Raw genomic sequence first — 23,733 nt, forward strand, 5'->3', positions numbered from 1 at the left:
GTTTTAAGCATATACTTTGATTAATTGTACTTCTTGTTTGAGATATATTAAACTATACTTTTGATTCGAAATCAGACATTTCATATTTAATGACCTATAGCTTGCAGCATTCTAATTTTACAGGATACATACATTTCTCAGTGTTTCTTTTTCTACACTAGCATATTAATGAATGAATTCATACATAGCGAATCAATTTTTATTTTAATATCTTATTTGAGATTCTATACATCTAATTTTATAATTTTGTATGTTATTTTTAATATTACTGACAAGAACTTAGTTTTATACAGTTGAGGAATTTATTATATTTTACTTGTTAAAAGGCAGGGGCCTGAACTGTGTGTGACTCTTGAGGTCCTTTTCCCAGCATTTTGGGTGTACTTTCATACTGCAGATCATGTTCTTTGAAATTTAGGCCTTATTTCAACTCATCTGAAATTAAAAAAAAAAAAAAAACCCAAAACCTTGTTTTTTTTGAATATAGTATGTGGTGACTGCAGATTTATCAGATTCATATTTTTCCATTAGGGACTTACATTCTTGTTCAGTGGAGGTAAGACATTCATTCATTAATTCATTCATATGACTACAAATATTTATAGAACATCTGCTGTATTCAAGAACGTTGGTATACAATAGTAAGTTACCTATCATGGCACAAGTTGCTTACTGTCTTGTGGAGGAGACAAACAAGTAAGTCGGTAATTAAAATCTTATGTAAGTTGATGAATGCTATTATTGAGGAAAGCACAAGATACTTTGAAAGTACCTGTGGAGTGTAATTGGGTTTGGCCATCTAAACTAATCCTAGTGTGGCCTTGTGTTGGGGAAAGCCCCCTGGAGAAAGTTTTGGCAAATCTGAGGTCTAGCATGTGTAAGGGTTGGGTAGGTGAAGGGTTAGAAGGGAAAAGGAAGTAGGGATAGGAAGTGTATTTCAGATGAAATAATAGGTAAAAAGGCAAAAAGACTAGGGAGCATGGCATGACCCATAGGACTCTAAGAATTCAGTGTTCAGAGATGAGGCTGGAGCTGTGAGTAAGGACCACTTCATGCATAATCATAAGGCTTTTCAGAGAAGTGACATAATTATCATTGTTATTTGGAAAAATTGCCTTGGCAGCAGTGTGGGGAACGATTGGAAGGAGTCAGATTAGAGGCAGGGATACAAAGTGAGGACATTGTGAGGCTGAGAGGTATTGTGGGTGTAAACTGTGATGGTAGCAGTAGGGATGGAAAAAAAAACTAGATGAATTTGTGAAATATTTAACTAGTAATAGCAACAACATTGGTGATTTTTTGAATATAGAGGTTTGTGGAAGAAATAGCAGTGAAGGTGACACTCAGGTTTTTTTGCTTAGATAACTAGGTGGATGGTGCTTCCATTCAATATTATTGGAACCATGGAAGCAGTCTGAAAGAAAAAAATATGAATTCAGTTTTAGAAATGGTGAGTTGAGTGTAGTGGTGTGGTCCTTCAGTCCCAGCTATTTGGGAGGCTGAGGTGAACTTGAAGTTAATGTTTAATATTTTATGGAGATGGACATCTGGCAGTCATGCATAAACGCCAGATCCTCAGGAGAGAGATGGAGACTGGTGACTGGGAAGCATCAGTATGTAGGTGGTAACTGGAGTGAATGAGATGTTTGGGAGGGAGGGAGTAAAGAGAAGATAGAAGGATCCTAGATAGGACCCTGAGAAATCCAACATTTAAGAGATGGACAGAGGAAGAAGTACCAGTGAAAAACACTAAGAAGTAGCAGCTCGAGAGAGGTAGGAGGAAAATGAGAGTACAGCATCACTGAAACCAAAGGATGAGAGTGATTCAAAAGGTATCAGGCAGTTAAAGTAGAAACATAATTAGACTAGAAAATGTACACTATATGGGAAATACAGATAAAATGTGATTTCTGATGAAGGAAACATTCTGTCTGACTAGTGAACAGGAATACTTCATAGAGGAGGTGGCATCTGAAAAGCACGTGAAAAAAAGCTACTGAATGATGGGAGATATAGTCCAGGTAAAGGGGACAGTATGGTAAAAGGTAGGTAATTAAAACGCCATAGAGGTAACCAGTTGTACATCACCTAGTGACAGCTGTAGGATTTGTGTTGGAGTTAGGACTAGAAAGGTTGTAGAAGGAAAAGATTATGAAGGCCTCAGTTGTCACGCTAAAGCTCTATTCTCTTGGCAGTAGGAAACCATAGAAGAATTTTAATGATATGATATGATGATACTTGTTCTTTGGTAAGATTATCTATCAGTAATGGGTTGGGGCAGAGATAGTTTCCTTGGACAGATTACTAAAACAGCCCAGGAAAGGAACAGAGGGCTTGAACCAAATCAAACTATAGAGCTGAAGAGGGCAGAAAATTAACATCAATCAGACAAAAATCAGGAGAATTTTTCAGTTGGTAGAAGGTACAAGGTGAAGATGAGGTCCTCATTTCCAGTTTGTTTTCTTGCCTTTTTCTCACCGTGACTGTTTCCAAAACCATTCATGTTAAGCCTCCTACTTTTTTCCCGGCCTCAGCAGAAAGTCTCTCTTCAGTCTTCATTAGAAAAAAAACAAGTCATTAAGCTCTGGCTCATTTTTTTTGCACTCTGTCTTACATCAAGAGGCATGAAGAATCTGAGACTTCACCCTGTTTTCAAACTAATAAGTTAGCCTGCCACAGTTTCACAGATGCTGGTAGAAAACTTGAGATTCCTGGGTTAGAGGTAAAGGATAGTTTATTACAGCAGTAGAGGAGCTGAAGTAGCTGAAGGTGAATACTATTGCATTGATTCTCTGAACCTCACTTCCCTTAGGGTGACGTGAAGAGGGCCAGATGACATGCATGCACAGTGGGTGGCATTACAGGAGAGGAACCCTGAGCTTAAGAACCCAAGTGGTTTTTTTTTTTTGAGACAGAGTGTCGCTTTGTTGCCCTGGCTAGAGTGAGTGCCGTGGCGTCAGCCTAGCTCACAGCAACCTCAAACTCCTGGGCTTAAGCGATCCTACTGCCTCAGCCTCCCGAGTAGCTGGGACTACAGGCATGTGCCACCATGCCCGGCTAATTTTTTTCTATATATATATTTTTTAGTTGGCCCCAAGTGTTTTATAATAGGTGGTAAGTATCCTTGCTGTTTGCTCTGGAGGAACAAATTATACTGGACAATAAGCATGACTGCCCTCTGCTCCATAAAAGACATTATTTCTATTTTCCAAGGCTATTTGGTATCCTTAAAGAGATAGTCTAGAACAAAGCAGTGCCTTGCTAGCAGAAATGTGAGAGACCTTTAGAGAATTGTCCACTAACACCTGAAAACAATTTTTATCCTTCTTTCATTCTTATCAGTCTCAAAAATAAAAATTACTTCTTTTCTGGGCTAGCACTCCAACTTTGATGTTGATGCTATACTCTCTTGGTTTTTCAAACCTTGTTACATTGGGTATGTCTTCTCTCCCCAAATCTTCATTCATCAAATATTTATTGAATACTTATTATGTTTCTTTGGGGAATATTAGCAAGCAGGTTTATATGGTACTGAGTCCAGATACTCAGACAAGTAAGCAAAGAATAATCAAGATAATGTTCCAATAGGATAAGCACAATAAAGTTAAAACCAAAACAGACTGATGTGACAAAAACTGGAATGGACGTATTTTACATAGGGTCCATTGGAGAAGACTTTCAGGAAGAAATGACATTTGCACAGAGAGCTAATCATGAGAAGCAGCCAGCCATATAAAGACCACAAGGAAGAGATTTCCACATAAAAGAACAGCACATACAAAGGCTCTGAAGCAGGAATGAGCTTGATATTTTTGGAGGACTAGAAAGAAAAGCCCGTATTTCTGGAGGGTAGTGAGCCAAGGAAGATAATGGTAAAGGATGAATTTGAGAGGTAGGTCATGGCAAGAGGTTTGAATTTTATTCTGATATCTTTAACCTTTGTTACTTCATTGTATCTTTCCTTTTAATTTACAAATATTGTAGGCCTATTGCCTTTCTAAATCCCTTTACAAACTTTTCTTCTCTCTTTTCTAAATCTTTTAAAATGGAAGAAGAATGAAAAGATAAACATAACATTGTTGGACAACAAGAAATGTTGTCATCAGAAATTGTGAGAGATTCCCGAGAGACAGAAGGCTGGAATATGACCACCTATAATGTTACACAAGAGAAAAAACTGTGCATGTTCTTGGGTGTAGTGGTAGTTATTTAATGGTCTGTGCTTAAATAGAAGGGATGGTATGTTTTCTTTCCCAGTTCTTCTCTTCTCAAAATATGCATGCATGCATATGTGAGGGAACACACACACATATTCACATACACAGTGTAGCAACAGCAGGCAGGTGGCAGTATTTGTTCTTTTCTGAAATTCAAACACCATACATACATAAGGTAAGCCACCTATCTGGGAAAGGCTTCCAGTGTGGCCTTCATGGCATGAGGAAAGAGCAAAACCTAAAGTGACTTGGGACTTCCCTATATTACAGATATGGATGGAAAAAAAAAAATGAAAAGGAAAGGCAGCCCTGCCCATGGAGGAAATGCATTAAAGTACTCCATCACAAGAGTAAAACTTCTTTTTTTTTTTTTTTTGCCAGTTGATGTGCCCTCTGTTTACCTCCCTGGGCCCACACATCTTAATATGGCCATTGCCACTAACATACCACTAATTAGCCCTTCTGTCCAGGGAAGAGACCAGATGGAGGAAACAGAACTATGCCCTACAAAGAAAACCTGGGTCAGCTACTTGTACTCATCAACTTAGATCTTCATTTATCAATATGAATAGATAGCCCAGGATCCTCAGACACTTAAGAAAACCAACAGCAGGAAAAAGAACCAAGATGAACAGATAACTGATTTGGATGAAACATTGAACAGAAGAGCACATGAAATATATTCTAATCAATAATCTTTGAGAGATTCCAGAAGATAATGCAATAAGAACAGAGCACTATCCAAAAGAAGCAATGAGATAAAGAGTTCTTTGAAATTAAAAATGTAATTTTAAAAAATATATAATTAAAAATAATGCTAGATTTGTATGTGTGTGTATATATACATACATATATATAGAGAGAGATATCAAAACAACGTAATAGATCTAGCTACAGACTGAAATAGTAATAGGAAAGATAAAATTAGAGAAATATTTATAGGATTTAGAGCTAGAAGACACTATGTGAGAGGAAAGTTGAGGCATGGAAGGTCAATCCAGTTCATGAAATACAACTAGAGATTGAGAGGCAAAGGGCAGCCCCCACAACTAACCATCTGGCCTCAGAATATCTGTCACCTTAAACATTTATATTTTCTTTATGCTGGGAACATTCAAATTATTCTCTGCTAGCTATTTTCAATACATGGTAGACTATTGTTTAGTAACTCTACTGATTTATTGAACACTAGGTCATATTTCTAAGTTATGACTGTTCCCTCGGTGAGGCCTGAGGACTTCACTTGCAGATGCCTGTCACCTCGAGCCAGAGTAAGAGGGGGTAGCCAGCCACCATGTTGTGAAGACACTCAAACAGCCCATGGGGAAGCCCATGTAAAGAGGAAGGGGCACTGGCCTCTTGCCAACAACTGGCACATACTTGTCTTGTCAGCTATGTGACTGAGCCACCTTGGACTTAATCTACCAGCTCCAGGCCAGCTTTCAGATGACTGCAATCTCGTGAGAAATCCTGAGCAGAACAGCCTATCTAATCCATCCACAAATACCTGATGCACACAAACTATGATAATAAGCATTTAAGTCCATTGGTGTTAGTGGTTGGAATGGGGCCCCTGGACCTTGCTTCAACCAGACTATCCCTGCTTTTATGAGTTTTACATATTTATATATTATACAATATTTTATTTAAGGAAAAAGTATTCTGCCAGAAAAAAAGTTTGAAAACTATTGGCCTATGGGATAAAGTTCAGGCTTGTTACATTTTATCCAAGGCTCTTTACAATTTCGCCCCAATTTGTCTTGGGGGAATGAAGGGAGATTATATAGCAGAGATAGGCAGAGGCCACCTCACACAGGAGTATATAAGCCAGTATAAGGACTTTAAAATGTAGGCAATGAGATTTTGAAGAGCTTTAGGCAAATAAAATGATCGAATTATGTTTCAAATATATTTTATATTAAATATTATACATGATATATTAACATTTTAAAAATTGTTTTATATCTGTATGAGATATGGGTTACAGGGCCTCAAAAGTCAAAATGGGAGACCAATCAGAAGGTTATTGAAGTGCTCCAGGCAAGATAAGATGGTGGACTAAACTAGAGTGATAATCGTAGAGATGGAAAGAAATAGAAAGAACAGGACATATTTTAGAAGAAGCAAAACCAAGAGGGAAAAGAGGACATGAAGTGGTGACTGAAAATAAGAAAGGCCCCAAAGGGTGGGGTTTTTGTTTTTGTTTTCTCTTTTTTCCTTACCTCTTTCTCTCCCTTCTTCCCTCTCTTTCTTCCCCTCCCCTTAATAAAATGGTGAGCATTTCTTTGTAGTTACAGTATACTCCATGTTGTTGGGAAAGGGAAAAGAGTTGAGTTGGTGTTAGATTGGAAAGATTGCTCACATTCAAAATGCATTACTCATATTTTTCCAATCTAATAAAAGAATATCTGAATTTAAATGCTTATTATAGTTTGTGTGCATCAGGTATTTGTGGATGGATTAGATAGGCTGTTCTGCTCAGGATTTCTCACGAGATTGAAGTCATCTGAAAGCTGGCCCGGAGCTGGTAGATTTAAGTCCAAGGTGGCTCACTCACATAGCTGACAGGTGTGTGGCGGTTGCTGGCGACAGGCCAGTTCCCCTTCCTCTTCACATGGGCTTCCCCATGGGCTGTTTGAGTGTCTTCAAAACATGGTGGCTGGCTACCCCCTCTTACTCTGGCTCGAGGTGACAGGCATCTTCAAGTGAAAGCCTTAAGCCTCACCAAGGGAGCAATCAGAATTTAAAATGTACGTAGAAGAAATAAGACCTAGTGTTCAATAAATCAGTAGAGTAACTAAACAATAATCTATCATATATTTAAAATAGCTAGCAGAGAATAATTTGAGTATTCCCAGCATAAAGAAAAGATAAATGTTTAAGGTGATAGATACCTCAATTACCCTAATTTGATTATTATAAATTATATGAATGTATGAAAATATCACATGTACCCCCAAAATATGCACATCTATTATGCATCAATAAAAAGTATTTAAAATACCCTACAATGAAATAACCAGGTAGTGACAAAGTGATGGACTTTGGAATTAGATTTGTGTTAAAATTATAGCTCCATCACTTTTCTACTTATAAAGTAGGGAAATACTGTCTCATATGGTAGTTGTAAAATCTAAGTGAGAAAATGCATATAGCACTCAGCACATAGTAGGCAGTCTGTAATTAGCTGAGAAGAGAACTTTCTTCTTGATCAAACATAGAATGAATAAAACCTTTAGAGATTTTCCAAATTTGCTGAGGTCTGGAAACAAGTAAATGCAATTTCCAAAGGCAAATTGCCTGCTTCCTTATTAGCATAATCAGTGATTTAAATTATAATTAGGAAGTTAACAACACCCAACACAAATGTAGTTTTTAGGATTTGACCATTTCTCTGTAACAGTGTTAAATATTTTATTGAATATCTTTAGTACTTTTGAGTGTGCCAAATATTGAACAATTTGCAACAAAGTTATATAATAAAATTAATACTTGAAATAACTAAATCATGTGCAAATATCAATTTTGTAAATTAGTTATTTTACATAAGTGTAAACTGGAATGTTCATCAAAAGAGGATGCTAAGTCTACCATACACTCATGTCTATTAAGGTATACATAAAAAAAATTTCAGTTAGAATATATATATCATCTAAGTTTTCATTACAAAATAACTGACATACAATATTTGAATACCTAGGCACTATCCCATTGGCTGGCACCATCTTTGACGGTTTACAGGCACAGAGCTGCAGCCTGAGTTGGCACCAAAATCAATTGCTGATGCTGTGCTCTTTGCAGCTCTGTCCCTGCCTAATTTTTCTTGAAAGGAGAAGATGGGAAGAGAGGTTACAAATACAGGAGTGATAAGAATAATTGATAGTTCATGTCTATTCTTTCTTAAAATATAAACCATCTCTCCATCTTGAAAATCCTCTAGCTACCACTCTCTCTCCATCCACAGCTATGGCTTCAACTACAGGGTTGGCTTCTAAACCTATATTTCTTTCTAGATCTAAATCCTGTACTCTATATCTGTATTTATGTGTTTAATGTCTACCTAAAGCTGTAAGTTGTCCTGACATTCCACAGAATATGTATCTCCTAAATAATAAATGCTAACTCTGGGAAGCCCGGCAGTTTTACACCTCTTTTTAAATGCCAGGTGTCATCATGGAATGTTGCAAAACCAAAGTGGTGAATTATCCTGAAAAATTATTAGTTGTACTTCTAATAGAAAATATTCTTTCATGGAAGGTGCCTGTCAAGGTAATATCATTGGTTCTATCAATGGTGCAACCTATGTGGTTAAACAGACCATCAATTTGAAGAGGAATAAAGGATGCCCACCAAGACATTAAAAGCATTAGCACAGGAGAGGGCACAGCCCCTGGGATGAGGCATTTGTTCAGTGTTTACTGCTATTTCCATCTGCACATGTGTTCTGAATGAACTTGGTAAGAGGTGGGAAACTTTTTCTTTAAGTCCACATAACACACATACATAATATAAAAAGTCAAAGAGTTCTACAAGGTTCATAACTAACAACTGCATTCATCTTCCCCAGCTCTCTTCAGAGGCAAGCACTTTCAATTCTTTAGTCATCTCCTCTTTTATTTACCTCCATATTTATAAACAACATGTATCTACTTATTTCTTCATTTTAAAATTTTTAGTTTTTAACCTATTACCTTTTTACATTGGAAGAGGAGAACTTAACCCTATAGAGGCAGAAAGAGGTTATACATTTCCTTACTCATCATAAGGGTTATGGCTGACACTCCTTTAATAAAAGACAGGTTAAGAAGAGAAAAGCATAACAAATTTATTTGACCAAAGTTTTATGTGATGAAGGAGTCTCCAGAAATGAAGACTCAAAGATCCTGGGAAAACTGTCTATTTTTATGCTTAGGTTTGATGTAAAATGGACAGCCATGTAGAAATGTGATTGGACAAAAGGGTATGCTGTCATATATTTATTTCCAAGAGTTCCTTTTCTCCCACTTTTCAGTATAACTCTCCCACTGTCAATAATGTTTTGTTTCTTAAAATGTTGTTCTGATATAGCTTCTCAAAGGAGTCCATTTTTAGTCTTCTATGGTTGGGAGAGATCACAGGCCAGCTGTGAGATCACAGCCAATGCAGGGAAGAACACCTAGAAGTCTAAGTATTAGACTAAGTTCTCTTGTTTTCAGTTTTAAGCACAGCCATTCTTTCCAAAGTACTTGGTGCTTCCTTCCAGTAGTACTTGGTGCTTCCAGTTTCTGAGCTTTTCTAGGGTTCTAACACATGTGCTTTTTGGCTCTCAGCCATTCACCTCCCATTGGCACTTAGCTTTCTGCTTTCTCAAATCTATTGTCAGTTACCTCGTGCCCATCTGCTTTTTACCCTACTAAATTTTGATGACATCTATTTTGTTGTTATCTTGCCTCTGATTCCTTTGCCTTGTGGGCTTGTTTTTTTTTTTTTATTACTTTATTATCATTTTAGTAAGAGTTTGGAAGGGAGTGAAAGTAACTACTTATGCTCAATCCGCCATCTTTATTGGGATGGTCCTCTAGGTGGGACTTTGTGTAGGTTGCCAAGTCACTTGGAGCTGGTTTTGCTACCAAGGGGAATCAAGCATTGACATATATCATGTTTCCTTGACTCTAATTTACCATTGATTATAAGGTATTGTTGATTTAGTAGCAAGTTCTTTTTTTATATTTTTATTTTTTTTAGTAGCAAGTTCTGATGAAAAAAAGCAACACTATATTAAATGTACACATGGATTATAAAATACATGCAATTTCCAAAACCATCAAGTGTGAATAACAGTGACTTTAGAATTGGGTAATACAGGAAATTCATGTGGATCATATGCTTGGTGTTCATTTTCTTTTAAGAAGTTTGGGTTCTGAAAATGTGTATATGATTTCTATTGTTATTGTGATTAAAATTGTGTTAGATGCTAGAAATAATAGCTCTTCTTTGTACTTTCTTCCTGGACATGGTGCTCTTTTATTTGTCATACTCTGATGTAATTATATTCATTGTTTTTCTCCTCCCCACTGCTCCCACTAAGTTATGACCTCCTCAAGGACAAGTTCTTGGGGGTATTTCTTTTCGTGTCCTGAATTCCTAGCACAGTGCCTGGATTAATGGTTGTCACTAAATAGATGCTTTATAAATATAGGTTGAACCAAACTAAAAATAATCAAAAGATGAAGTGATATCCAGTGAAACTCTAAAATAATTAGAGAATTTTTTTCTTTGGGTATTATTGAAATCAGACTCATTATATTATGGATATTAAATATTCTTGAAAGAGAAACTGATATTTATTGGACAATTATCATTTGCCACAAATTTTCAAATATGTTTTTCCATTTACTCCTCGATAACATAGAATGCAATTTTAAAAGCATAGGAAACATTTTTTATTAATCCATGCTTTGGGCTTTAGGGCAAAACATGATCATAATCTAGAATCTTCCTTGTTTTATCCTACTGATTTTTAAGTATCAGGTAATAATTTCCTACTACATTAGGGAATTATTAAAACTTTAAGCCTTGATGATGTATGTCTGTGTTAAATATATTAAGGTGAAATTGATCCCTTCTCAGGGAACCTTGGTGGTTATTCATAGACCTTCGTGTCAATAAGAAAAGGCCGTTCTTTTTTAAATTATCTACTTTGGGTGTCCATTCAACCATTGAAACAACGTACTAAAAGTTTTATATAAGTAAGAACACTGTGACAAACCATTAGTAAAGGTGAAAAAAAACAATCAGGGAAGAAAGAGTATGAAGGAAGATCCAATCACAATATTGAATATTTGCTACAGAATTCTTATAAACCATGAGCATTTAGGGCTTGTTTACATTTCATTAAGAATATGTCATAGACTGTCTTTAGACTGAAGGGCTAAGAACTTAATATGAGTCACTACCAAATAAAGGTAGTCAAAATAGAAATAAAGCTTCTTTGATATAACAGAATAACTTAAAAGAAAGACATTAATTTATTTGCCAATCAGCCATAAAAGAGTAATAATTCATAATGTAGCTCATTTTTATATCATCTATGAAGTTTGCTAAGCAAATCGTGGGAAAATTCTTTAGTGCCTAAGAAATACCAATTTTAATCAGATATTTTAGATATTTCAATTTACTTACAAACTATTAATATACTAATTAAAAATAGTCTTAAATAGTCATTCAATTGACTTTCTAAAAACACTTTTTTTTCCTTGCCCCACCACCCTATTTCTGTCTCCAAGCACTTTTTAAGGAAAATAAGTTAAAGTAAAACTTGGCTAGAAAATAATTTCCATTGATATCTTTTGCCATGGATTATTATACAAGTCTAAACTGACATTTATCTCAGGTGTCAAAAGGCTCTGTTTAGCACAGTGTTTAGGCAGAGGGAAGGTAGAGCAGAAAGAAGGAGCACTGCACAGATAATCTGTGGAAAAGAATTCTAGTACTAATTGTTTCCCTAACAAGCTCATTAAATTTGTGCAAATTACTTTACCTCCCTCCACCTCCGTTTCCATTTTTGTAAATTAAGGGGTTTTAGGGTCTGTCAGAGTTGATTTGGTGGGAAAGGAAGCACATGGACTCTCTGGAGAAACTGCTATTCCCTACCCAGAAAAATGCTTTTATGTGTACACACATAAAATACATACCACACACACAATTTAGTACATAATTTCAGAGTGCTCCTGTGAGAGTTAAATGAATATAAAAAGCATTTAATAGGTGTTTAAAAATGTTATCCATCCTATACTTCCCTATGTTAGGAGGGTTCTTTATCTTCTAAGTTTTGTTAGAAGTCACAGAAAAACAGTTTTTCAAGCCTCTTTTGGAAAAGAAAGATTTAAAGTATACAACTATCAAGTTGCATGAGATATTTTACTTTTTATAAGAAGCCATTTCTTTCAACAGTTACTAGAGTTTGTTTTTTAGAGGAGGGGGTGGCAATCTGTCATCAAAGTGTTGACAAGTGAAATCTGACAAGGTTGAGGTGGTATAGCTGCAGGCCACTTTCAGAATTTTTCAGTCTTTCCTATTTGTAGAGAAAGGATTTCTCTCTCTTTTTTTTTCATTCTTGCTGACTTCACAACAGTCTTTGATTTATATGCTATTTAACATAGTAACTCTAAATTGACAAATTATTTTGGTATTTAAGCATTGGTTTAGATAAGAGCATTTCAGTGTTCTCTTGTCTTTAACTCAGCGATTTAGGAATTGTTCCTGAAATTCAATTTATTTTCTCTTCAAAGTTGCATTTTTTTTCTATCTATTCAAGTATAGCATAAAATTATATATAGAGAGTTATAATCTAGAATTATCATTATCACATTGCTAACATTTCTATTTTCCTTGTCTTATTGTTGTGATTCAGGTACATCCTAGAAAGATTTAAGTAGGTATTTTTGAAGATCAGAAAGGTAGGTACCTGTGTTGGGGGTGCTGGTGAGAAATAATTATTATTGTTATTATTATTTGCTTATGCCAGCATATCCCCCCAAGTGCCTGATGTGACCTATTGTAATTATTTTATGAGGTCATGGAAAAAATGCACCTGAACTAAATACAAGTCTCTTTGGAGTAATGGAAAATTGTGTGCAGCAAAATATTTAAAATGAGCATCAGCAAACAAGATGTTTGTATTAACAGGAACCTAGAAAATGGCTATGCAAAGGTCAGCACTGATCTTTAAATATTAGTGAAATTTAATTTGATGCATGTAATGAGTAGAAAGGAGAAGATGAAGCAGGCCATAATGAAGAAGCCATTGATAAATTGTCTAAATGTCAAAACTGCTTACAATACGGAAAATGTTAAATTGACAAGATTTATTTAACTAAGTGAATTAAACAGTTTGAACAATGCCCTAGAGAAATATTTTCCAAATTTAAGTATAACAAGATTTATAAAGATTTTTTGCCACAATTTCAGGTAAGTGAAGGATTCCTACTTTTCTTGCTAGGCATACAATTTCTTCTAACCTCTTTTAGTAAGAATGATTCACAGGTTCTCTTGAAACATAGAAATCTGTCCCCTTTTGCTTTATCCAGAAATAGTATCATCTGACCAATTGTTAGCAGCTGTGAAGAACCACCCTCTGGTCATGGGGCCTAAATCTCTTTGGCACTTTGCACAGCACTAGCTGAATTGAGTTCAAAGAGCTTTCTGTTATGTTATGCCCAGTTTTTGTTTTTAAAAATGTGAATTCTATATTATCTTATTTTCTTCATATATTAATATAAGGTTGATGAAAAATTTTTTAAATGACTAAAGCTGTCCAATGTATATAACAAAAGATTAATATCATTAATACACAAAGGGATAAAGCACTTACTATAAAGATGAACAAAAGATAGAAACAAGTAATTTATAGAGAAAACAAAATTGTTTAAAAAATACATTAAAAGATGTTTTATCTTGTTAATGAATGAAACTTAAAATTACAAGAATCTATTTTTCACGTATCATATTGGCAACAATTTAAAACTTATATGCTCCAGGCTGTTAAGGATATAAGAAAAAGAGCAGTCATGTTATGCATTGAAATGTAAATTTAACAGTCATTTTGGAGGCTAATTTAATGGTACCTATCAAAATATAAAGTGTGCATGTATATTTTCATGGTAATATTAATTGTAAGATAAAAATTATTAATAGAAACATGTTGTTTATTAAGAGAATGGTTAAGTCAATTATGGTCACTATTCAATGGAACATCTTGAAGCTATTAAAAAAACAGCAAGGTATATCTGTATATGCTAACAGAATAACCATGCTGTGTTGTTCAGTGAAAAAAAAAGCAAGTTGTATGTACAGTAAAATCTTTTCATCTCTACAAAAATACAAAACAAGTCAGCATGGCTGTGGACATAGCGCAAGTATATTGAGAAAGTCTGGAAGGCCATGTGTCACACTGTGCAGTGGCTCCCTTCAGAGTGGGAAGGTGGGAGAGGAACACATTCATTTTTACATCAAATACTTCCATTGTTTGCATTTTCAAAAACAATAAGTATGCATTACTATTATAATTTTAAAACCCAAGAAGAAACAAAAGACTACACAGAGGGATTCTAAAGCTTGTTTAAAAAATACGGACATGATAGTATTGTTAACACAATGCCTTGTGCTTTTGCATTTTGCTTCTGTCATTTACTTGCTTAGTATAATGTGTTAAATCTAAAATTTTGTAAATAAAGGTATTACCTCTTGGCATTTATTGAATACTTGCTGTGATGCTCATCATCAAATAAATATGTCCTGAATATTTATATTCAATATTTAGGTTGAAAAAGTATTCTAGATTTCCAAACTGATCTAGAACTTTATATGCTATGATATAACACTTATAAGAAAGATCTAGATACATTTAAAATAAAAATAACATTAGAAGGTAAATATCACTAAGGGAGCTAGAATGCTTATTTGATGACTGCTATTTGAATAAAATTAAAGGATAAAATTTTTAGTATTACAGACAATTAGTTATGCAATACCCACTAATAATTCCCAGCACTTTTCATCTTCAAAGCATCATACAACATTAATTAATCCTTACAACACCCTAACAAATGTAGGTCAATATCATTATCCCTATTTTTGCAGGTGGGGAAATTGAGGCAGAGAAGTTAAATGATTTGGGGTAAGTTTGTCATAGCAGGATTAGAATGAAGGCATTTTTGGCTTAGAGCCCAGCATTCAGAACATTAGAACCACACCTTCTTGAATAAACTTAATCTCTTTGTCCTTGATAAAACATTACTTCTCATTAAACCATATTGAGGTCATCTCTACATTAAAATTCAAAACCAACAAGTTTGATCACTATATAACTACTTAAAACACACACACACACACACACACACACACACTCTTTCTCTTCCAAGGCTTTCTTTATACTATATTATCTTAGTCTGTCTTTTTTATTGTCTCTTTGTTGGAGAATTACCAAAATAATCTATCCTTGACTTTATTTTTCTTCTGGGATCTTATTCAGTGGCTTTAACCTTCTTCTCCTTTAGAAAATCGCAAAGTAGTTTTTATATAGTCCTGGCCCCTTTTCTATCAGCTAGACATATCTAGCCAGAAGATTACCTTGTACGTTAAATTTCCACTGTGTCTAAAATTCAACTTACTAACATTAGCAAAACCGCTTCTCTTCTAGACTAACCTGTTTCTATTTATGTTTCAATCCAAGTCCTGCCCTTGAAACTAGGATAAACTAGGTGGGAACAAGTCTGGGTAAGGGGTTTCTGGGAACCAGGTATGCCCAAGAATGGTATTTATGGGTCCTTTGACAGGTTGAAGAAGCTGAATCACACTCTAAGAAGAAGAGCCTGAGTTATAAACTGAGGAGCAAGGCAAAAAGCGTAACAGGAGATCAAGTAGCCAGGTCAATGGCTAGGAGATTTGAGGTACGTGGGTTGAGTAGTTGAGGCAGTCACTGTGAACAAATGGGATGCACTGGTACCCATTTACTGGGCATGTAATGATGGAGGCTTGCCTGCTCAGTGGAGCCATGTGACTTCTAGCCATCAAAACAGCTGACTTTAGAAACCAGGGAACTGCATAGTTAACTACCATAGCAGAAGATAAGATTTTTGCAGATTTATTTAGTGGCAATTAATCTCTACTTCTAAAACATAGTTTTTAGATTTCAAAAGAAGATTATCAACAGTATATTAGTGAAACTATTTATATTTTGCAAAATTTGAGAAAATTATATTTTCTCAAAATTTAGTCTATGTGGTAACAATTATTCATAAGGCAAATAAATATTAATTTACTCCAGTGTAACCCAAGTTGGAGGGAAGGCTTTAAACATTGAAACTTTGTGAGAATGTAAGTAGAAAGTAAAAAGGGGCTTTCTAGGATTCTCACATCTTTTTGTCTTCAAAATTTGCGCCATAATAGATTCTCTGCTATATAAGAGAATAGTCATCCTAAATTTAGGTCAAGCTCAATTTAAATCATGCTGTTTATTCTCTCATGGAGATTGGAAGTTTGGATTCAGAATGGCCTTCTGAGACATCTGATACTGTTATCAACTACCTTATATAATTAAACAGAAAATTGTAAAAGTTAAAAAAGATACTTAAAAATAAATGAAAAATTGAATTATGGGTGAATGGATTTTTCATTCCGCTATTCTTTTCATTTGGATATTTTTTTTCCTATTCAATATTCAATAATAAGACAACTTGCTATATTTTTATTCAATCTTTCATTCATTTTCCCCCATACAGCTATTTTTGTTCCAGTTCTATGTCATGTGCATTGGATTTTATTGTCTAGAAAAATGCACAAGTGCACTAAATGGGGCAGCATTTCTCAGTTTACTTTGGCAGATGCCCCCTAACTACTTCACTATCTTTTTAATCCCTGCCCGCACCCTCTTCCCAAAGTGCAGAATCCAGCATTCTTCTGAAATTCTTTTCTTCCCTTCTTCAAAACAACTATTTATGCACTAATACAATATTTGAATAATGCAAGCTCAGTCTTGACTACTTTCTCCAGGCAGATTTTTCAAAACAGGAAATTACCAGCATTCTTTTTAACTGGTGGCACATTTGAGTAAGATTCAAGATGTTTAAAGGTCTTTAAAAAATCTGTGTCTTCTACAAAACCTGCACAGTGTATAAAATGGCAAAACATCTTGAAGACCAAAAAGGATATTGATTTGATCCCCTCCCACCCTGCCCATCTAGTTATTCTTATAGAGTTTTACAAATTTATTTCATTTACTCCATTAATTCTCTTTAGTTTTATGTGGTCTTCCTGGCAGATATTTGAAGTTCAGGAAAAAAAAAAAGGATGAATAACCCACATTTGATTATCTTTTGCCCCCTTGCTAATGCCTGACCCTTTTGCAAAGCCCCCTTCTTAATCACACATATTTTTAGAAGTCCATAGGAGTTATGATATGTGTTTATAAACAATTCCAGTCATTTATTATGGCCATTGGCCATTTTCTTCTCATCTGCCTTACCGACTACTTGCTAGGGCTGCTCCATCAACTGACTGTTGCTGTGATTTCTCCAGGTGATATAGACCACTCCTTGGCCACCATGTCTACTTTTGCTGGGTTCAGATCCTGTTTTGTCTGGATACTACCACTCTCATGAGTACATTAATCCAATGGGCTATCAGTCCTGCTAACTTTCTGCTTGGTGTCACCCCCTGCAGTCACTTCTTACACCATCCAGAGATTCTTTATAAAATAGGAGGAAAATGTCTTTCTCTCCCTTTTGTCCTGTGCTTTTTAATGGGAAACTAGAGCAGTGTTGTTTGTACATCAGAGCATTCTGGGAAACATCTTGTACATTTTTCTTAGTCCTCCTACCCCCATTGGAACTAGATATAAATCCCTGGGTGCTGAGCTGGAAGACAACTTCAGGTTATAGACTCTATACTTTTCTATTCTCAGAATTTCCCCTGTGTCCAAATGGAGGATTAACAGCTTTACTCTTGGCATTTGAAGTTCTCCACAGAATTCTTCTTGCTTATTCTCTCAGAACACTGAAATTTCTGATTAGTGTGGGACTTTCAAACTTAGTAAAGATATGGGGGGTGGACCTGTCAGTTTTTCAAATTAAAGGCATTTTTCTATCTCTTAGAAATAACCAATGTGGATTATAAAGAAAACTATACTCCACTCTTCATTTCTGTTACCAGGAGAAAGTTTTGACAAATTATTATTGAATTGACTTAAACTGAAAGATAGAATTTCATGTATTGCCCTCTTTTGAATGTAAGTGAATGTGCAGCCTTTTAGTTTCATCTATGAAATTTTATGTTTAATTTACATGATAAAATATTTATGTAGCTACAAACAGTTAAACTTCAGCTTTGTCTCTGTGTAAATTATTGTAAATAATTATTAAAATTATTGGTGTCTGAATAAACACTAAATTGTGGAATGTTATTTTTTATTTTCTAGTATAGTCTAGAAGTTGGTGAATTTTGATGCTCAATATCAGAGGAAGTATACATTTGATTCATCACATGTTTTCTTCATTCCCAATGAAATATTAACCCATTTGCATGTCCTAATTCAAATACCTTTTCTTGTGTAGAAACTTTTCCACATATGGATGTTTTTTTCCTTCATAGACCACCTATTGTACTTATTCATTAATTTCATGCTGTGAAATTACCATAGAAGGTCAGAGATCATGTTTATTACTTCATTTATTTTTTTCTGTATAAATTTGCATAATAATAAACATAAGAGTAATAGCAGAAGCAGCAACAACAGCAAGGGTAAAATAATTGAGTAAATGTACCCAAAACACATTCCTAATGTAGGTACTTTTTTGTACCCATTTTATATCTGGGGGAATCTTAGAGAAGGTAGGTAATTTGTCCAAGTTAGTTAGTAAGCTGAGAAGTCAGAATAAGAAAACGGGCAAAATCAGATTCTAGAATCCACACATTAAGCTAAATAGATACAAAATAAATATTTAATTCATTAACTAATTATTTTAAATAAACCATCTAGACCTCACCCATCCAAATGAGAAGGCTGAATTTACTTATCCTAATACAGTTAAGTATTTTAGTTTTAAAAAAGTATAAGGTGACGGTTCTGAAATAAGCCTCATAAGACTAACTGAAAGTAATTCCAAAGAATTTGGAAACGTTTTGAGTAGTGTTGGGCTCACTAGAGTCACTTCCAAGGTGACAACTCTGAAAGATAATACTCAATTGAATTGAAAAATTAGTAACTAGCTTAATACCCCCTTTTCTCTACTGCTTGCTGACAATGAACTACACCCTCTTTCCTAGTAATGCAGTCTGCTAGCTCTACTAATCCACACCTGTCTACAGTAGCAGCTAGCAGCAAGCATCTGGTTATAGCAGGGCAGATCCAGGGATCAAGGGGTCCTTTGTTTCATCTCTTACTATCTAAGGTATTTTAATGCAAGGAAGAGAATGGATTCAGAGCAATCCAAAATTTACGATTGGTGTGGCTTATTTCCTTCTTACTCTTTTCAACTTCATCTTTCTATCATTAACCACCATGTACCTTGATCTACCACCATCTTTGGGAATGCCATCCTTTTACTCAAACAACTGTGTAGGCTTGCTCCACATCTCTATACCCCCCTGAAGTAGAGTACTGTGGTTGTGAGCAGACTCTGGAGCCAGTGTGCATAGATTCAAAGCCTGCCTCTATTACTTGCGGGCTGTGTGACCTCTTTGTGCCTCAATTCCTCTTTATGGGAATAATGATGGTACTACCTCAAAGAGTAGCTATGAGGATTAAATGAGTTAATACAGGCTGGGTGTGGTGGCTCATGCCTGTAATCTCAGCGCTTTTGGAGGCCAAGGTGGGAGGATCACTTGAGCCCTAGTGTTCAAGACTAGCCTGGGCAACACAGCAAGACCCCAATCTCTATAAAATATTAAGAAAATTAGCCGGGCATGGTGGTGTGCACCTGTAGTCCTACCTACTCAGGAGGCTGAGCCAGGAGGATCTCCTGAGCCTAAGTGTTGGAGGTTGCAGTGAAGTGTGATCATGCCACTGCACCACACCAGTCTGGGTGACAGGGAAAGACCTGTTTCCCTGCACCCCCTGAAAAGAATTAATACATATAAAATGTTTAGAACAAGTGTTTAGCATTATCTGTTGTTATCATCATCATCATTTTCTTCTTCTTCTACTTCTTCTTCTTTTTTTTTTTGAGACAGAGTCTTGCTCAATCACCCTGGCTAGGGTGCAGTGGCGTGAGTGGCGTGATCATAGCTCATTGCAACCTCAAACTCCTGGGCTCAAGCAATCCTCCTGCCTCAGCCTCACCCTCCCTAGCAGCTAGGACTACAGGTGCGTACCACAATGCCTAGCTAGTTTTTCTATTTTTAGTAGAGATGAGGTCTTGCTCTTGCTCAGGCTGGTCTCGAACTCCTGTGCTCAAGCAATCCTCCTGCCCCAGCCTCCCAGAGTGTTAGAATTATAGGTGTGAGCCACTGTTGCCCGGCTGATTTTCTTCATCTTTATCATCATCATCATCTAACTGGTGAAATCGTATGCTTAATTTGAGGACCCATTAACGTTTCACTACTTCCCTGTAGCTTTCTCATAGCCCAGCAGTTCAGGCAGGCTTGCCCTGAACTTCTGTGCTGCTACATTTTTCACTCTGTGCCATTTAATGCTTAGAACATTGTATCTTGTTTGTTGAACATGCATCTGTTTCTTGATGTTTGTGTGTGCATTGAGGTCAAATGTAAAGGTGAAGGGAGGGCCAAGGAAGTTTGTACTATGTCGGAAATTATTTTGAATTGTCCACCCATATGGATAGCATGGGAAATATTTTTAGTCATTCCTGAGATTAAAGAAGCTGAGAGCTTTTTCCTCCATTAAAAGATGTCTTAAAATACTTTTCAAACTTCTTTTGTTATTCAGAAGTTTATTGGAAAGAACATTTCTTTTATGATTTTCATAAATAAAGTGTCCACGGTTTAAGTTACTATCTGTGTTTCTAATATATAGTACAGCATACATATAATATAGTACTATATGTATTTCCAAGCAAACATTTGAAAGTTATAAAAATTCCTTTCAGATATTTCTAAAATATTGACCTTTTTCTTATGCAGACTGACCTCCCAATCAATCTAGATTGATGAGGTTTTATAATACATGATAAAAAATATTAGTAGTGTCCATCACTAGCTCCTGCTATTAAAATGGGAGGAAATATAGGACGTATATTTTTACTATCTTGTTTTTTTTAAATGCAGTTAGAACAGAATATCTTGATCCATCATAACATGCAGATTAACAAACTAATCTGAATGCTAATATGGTTTCATACAGTTTACTTTTAAGTAATTGTGTTTCTTATAATAGTAACTGTATACCATTTACCTTGCAAATTCCACTTTAATTAGCCTGTTTATATGTGGGAGATTATAAATATTTGCGTTATATTAAAAATGTACCACAAAATGTGTTTGTACTTAATAACTATATAACAGACATTTCCTTTCCTTAAAAATAAAACTTTAAAAAAATGCTTAAATACTAAATAATTCTAAATATACTCAGAGCCTTAACCAAACATATGCTATTGAAAACCCAAATACTAAATATATTCTTCTTACCACATTTCTCAATGTGATGACATACTAAATCCAGGAAAAGAAGTGTATTTTTCCTTTTTCTAGAGTTTATTTCTGGATGGTTAACCAAGGATACATTAAAGTATGTTTATTCTAATGGACTGTATCTCAAATATCAGTAATGGCAAATGATTCTTTTTACTATTTCTAAGGGGTCTTGGTTTTACTGGCAATAGAAGATAATTAATCGGCACCTCTTTTTAATTATTTTTTAAACAGGACATAGATTCCTTCTGCCATCAGATGTCTTTCTGCTTGACTGAACTGCACCTGTGGTCTTTGAAGAATACCTTACACATTGGGGGTAAATGAGCTCTGGATTAATTTCAATATTTTTCAAATATGTTACACCATTATAAATAAGTACTAGCAAAGGTTAGAGCCTAGATTTTCTACATGGAGTTGCATTCTTTTCTATTCTTAATAAAAGATTGGTTATTGGAAGAAATTCCGTTTAATTATTCTTATTCACTTTTTTTTTCAGCTTAGTTAGATTTTTAGTTTTGGAAAATAATTTTAACGATTTAATATTTGTTTCCTCTTAAGATACACACATATTCAATTTTTTTCTGAGATTGTTCATAATAACAGATTCACATTTATATATTTACAGACTAGCTAATGGTAAAGGCATTTCTATTACATATTAAAATAACATTTCAAACATATAGTAATTATTTTCATGTTCTTTGTATTTTACATTTCTTGAGAGGGAGTAATATAAATATGTTTTAACAGTGTTTATTAATATTATAGGATAAAGTATATTTCATTAGGAAACATTTTTTAAAAAAATCTTTTCTTCTTTATCCAAAGCAACTCAGGAGGGTACTATTATTTTTATACCTTTAGCATCATTACTAAAGAAATAGTTTACCTTACAAAGTACTATTTCTTTATATCAAATATATAATTACAGATGAATGTCATTGTTTATCTACTTTGAAAAAATGTATAAGGACAGAACTTTCAGTTAAACAAAGTAGGGAAACACACATTTGCTTCCTCCCAAAACTCTTCTAAAATGAGAGTAAATGAATTAAAATAAAGAAGGCATAAAACTACAAGGACTAAGAGAAAAGGAGAGGGGACAACTGCAATTGGATAATTTTTGGAAGATGGAAGGGATGGAAGAATTAGCAGAACTAAAAAATCTGAATATCAATTGCCTACGGAGGAGAATTCCAGTGACAGCCAATTTGTATCTCAAAGCTCTGGAACCGTACAGAAATTTGAAGAGCCAGATACTGCAGAAGATGAGGATGTGGCATGAGAGTGACAACAAAGGGACTTGAAAGTCTGCATAAGAAGTTCTAGACACCTCTCATGCTGTGGAAATATTTAATTAAGGAGGCTCTAAACTTGGGGAAACCAGGACCAGTGGAAGAAAACCTGCTGAACTGAAAACCTACATGCTGATGGGTGAGGTCCTCTTAATCCCACTTGGTTCTGAGAATGTCTTACCCATTTGTACACTTTCCAAGAAAGAAGGAGCTTGAGAGATTCCTCTCTGGAGCAGGTGCATGGCCCAAATAGAAGACCTATTTGCATTGACATTTGAGATGATCTGCCAATAGAATACCCTGGTCCCTGGCTGATCAATGAAGCCCACCAGTTGGCAAGCCCTATTTTTGTACTCAGAGGTTCCAATCAGTTTTCTAGTGCCTCACTTGTAATATGAACAGAAAGCTAAAGATCACCAGATATTTGAGGAATGTCTTCAACAGGAAAGAAAACAAAACAAACAAATAGGTGAAAGGATTGCTGAAGAGACAGAGGTAATGTAGGAAGAGGGAGGAAGTGCAACAGAGACCTAAGGAAAGATACTAAATCCATGAAGCAAGAAACAAAACACAGAAGCTTCACAAACCATATGAAGTTATACAGATCTCTTGGAAAACTAAAAACATATTGCAGAAAAAACTTTAAAACTCAAAAGTGTAAAAGAAATTTCTTAGAAAATAGAAAATCCACAAAGAAAGGGAGCTTATTTCACTGTTGGTGGGGATCTTTAATTGAAGTATTTTCTTCTGTAATCATAATTGTCTATTTTCCATCTTATTCCCTTATCCTCTTACATCTAGGTTTTGTGCTCCTTTGAGACCATCAATGTTTTAAACCTTTGATACTCTCCTAGTCCATTGGGCTACTCTTCACTTACCTTCCTACCCAGCTTGGACCCCATAATTGGAAATCTGATCTGGAATCTTGATTCCCTTTTACCCCTCGTCTTCTGTTATGTGCCCAGCAGACACCTTCTCTGCCCCTCTGTCTGTCCTAGAGTTTTCTGTTCCTGCTGCTCCTATTCTGAGGCAGTGAATGGTTTTTAGAGAAGAATCCTACGGTGATGCATAGTGGCCCCATGGGGAAGTTACGA

General features: G+C 35.2%; 1 protein-coding gene across 1 annotated transcript in view; it reads left to right on the forward strand.

The window, feature by feature from the left end:
* Nucleotides 1-23,733, forward strand: part of WDPCP (WD repeat containing planar cell polarity effector) — a 318,395-nt gene that overhangs the window by 50,617 nt on the left and 244,045 nt on the right. Inside the window, exon 4 of the mRNA XM_069493874.1 lies at nucleotides 21,576-21,660. Coding sequence (XP_069349975.1) covers nucleotides 21,576-21,660 — 85 coding nt within the window. The remainder of the gene's footprint in view (nucleotides 1-21,575; nucleotides 21,661-23,733) is intronic.

Source organism: Eulemur rufifrons, chromosome 19 (assembly GCF_041146395.1).
Source record: "Eulemur rufifrons isolate Redbay chromosome 19, OSU_ERuf_1, whole genome shotgun sequence".
Classification (NCBI taxonomy): domain Eukaryota; kingdom Metazoa; phylum Chordata; class Mammalia; order Primates; family Lemuridae; genus Eulemur; species Eulemur rufifrons.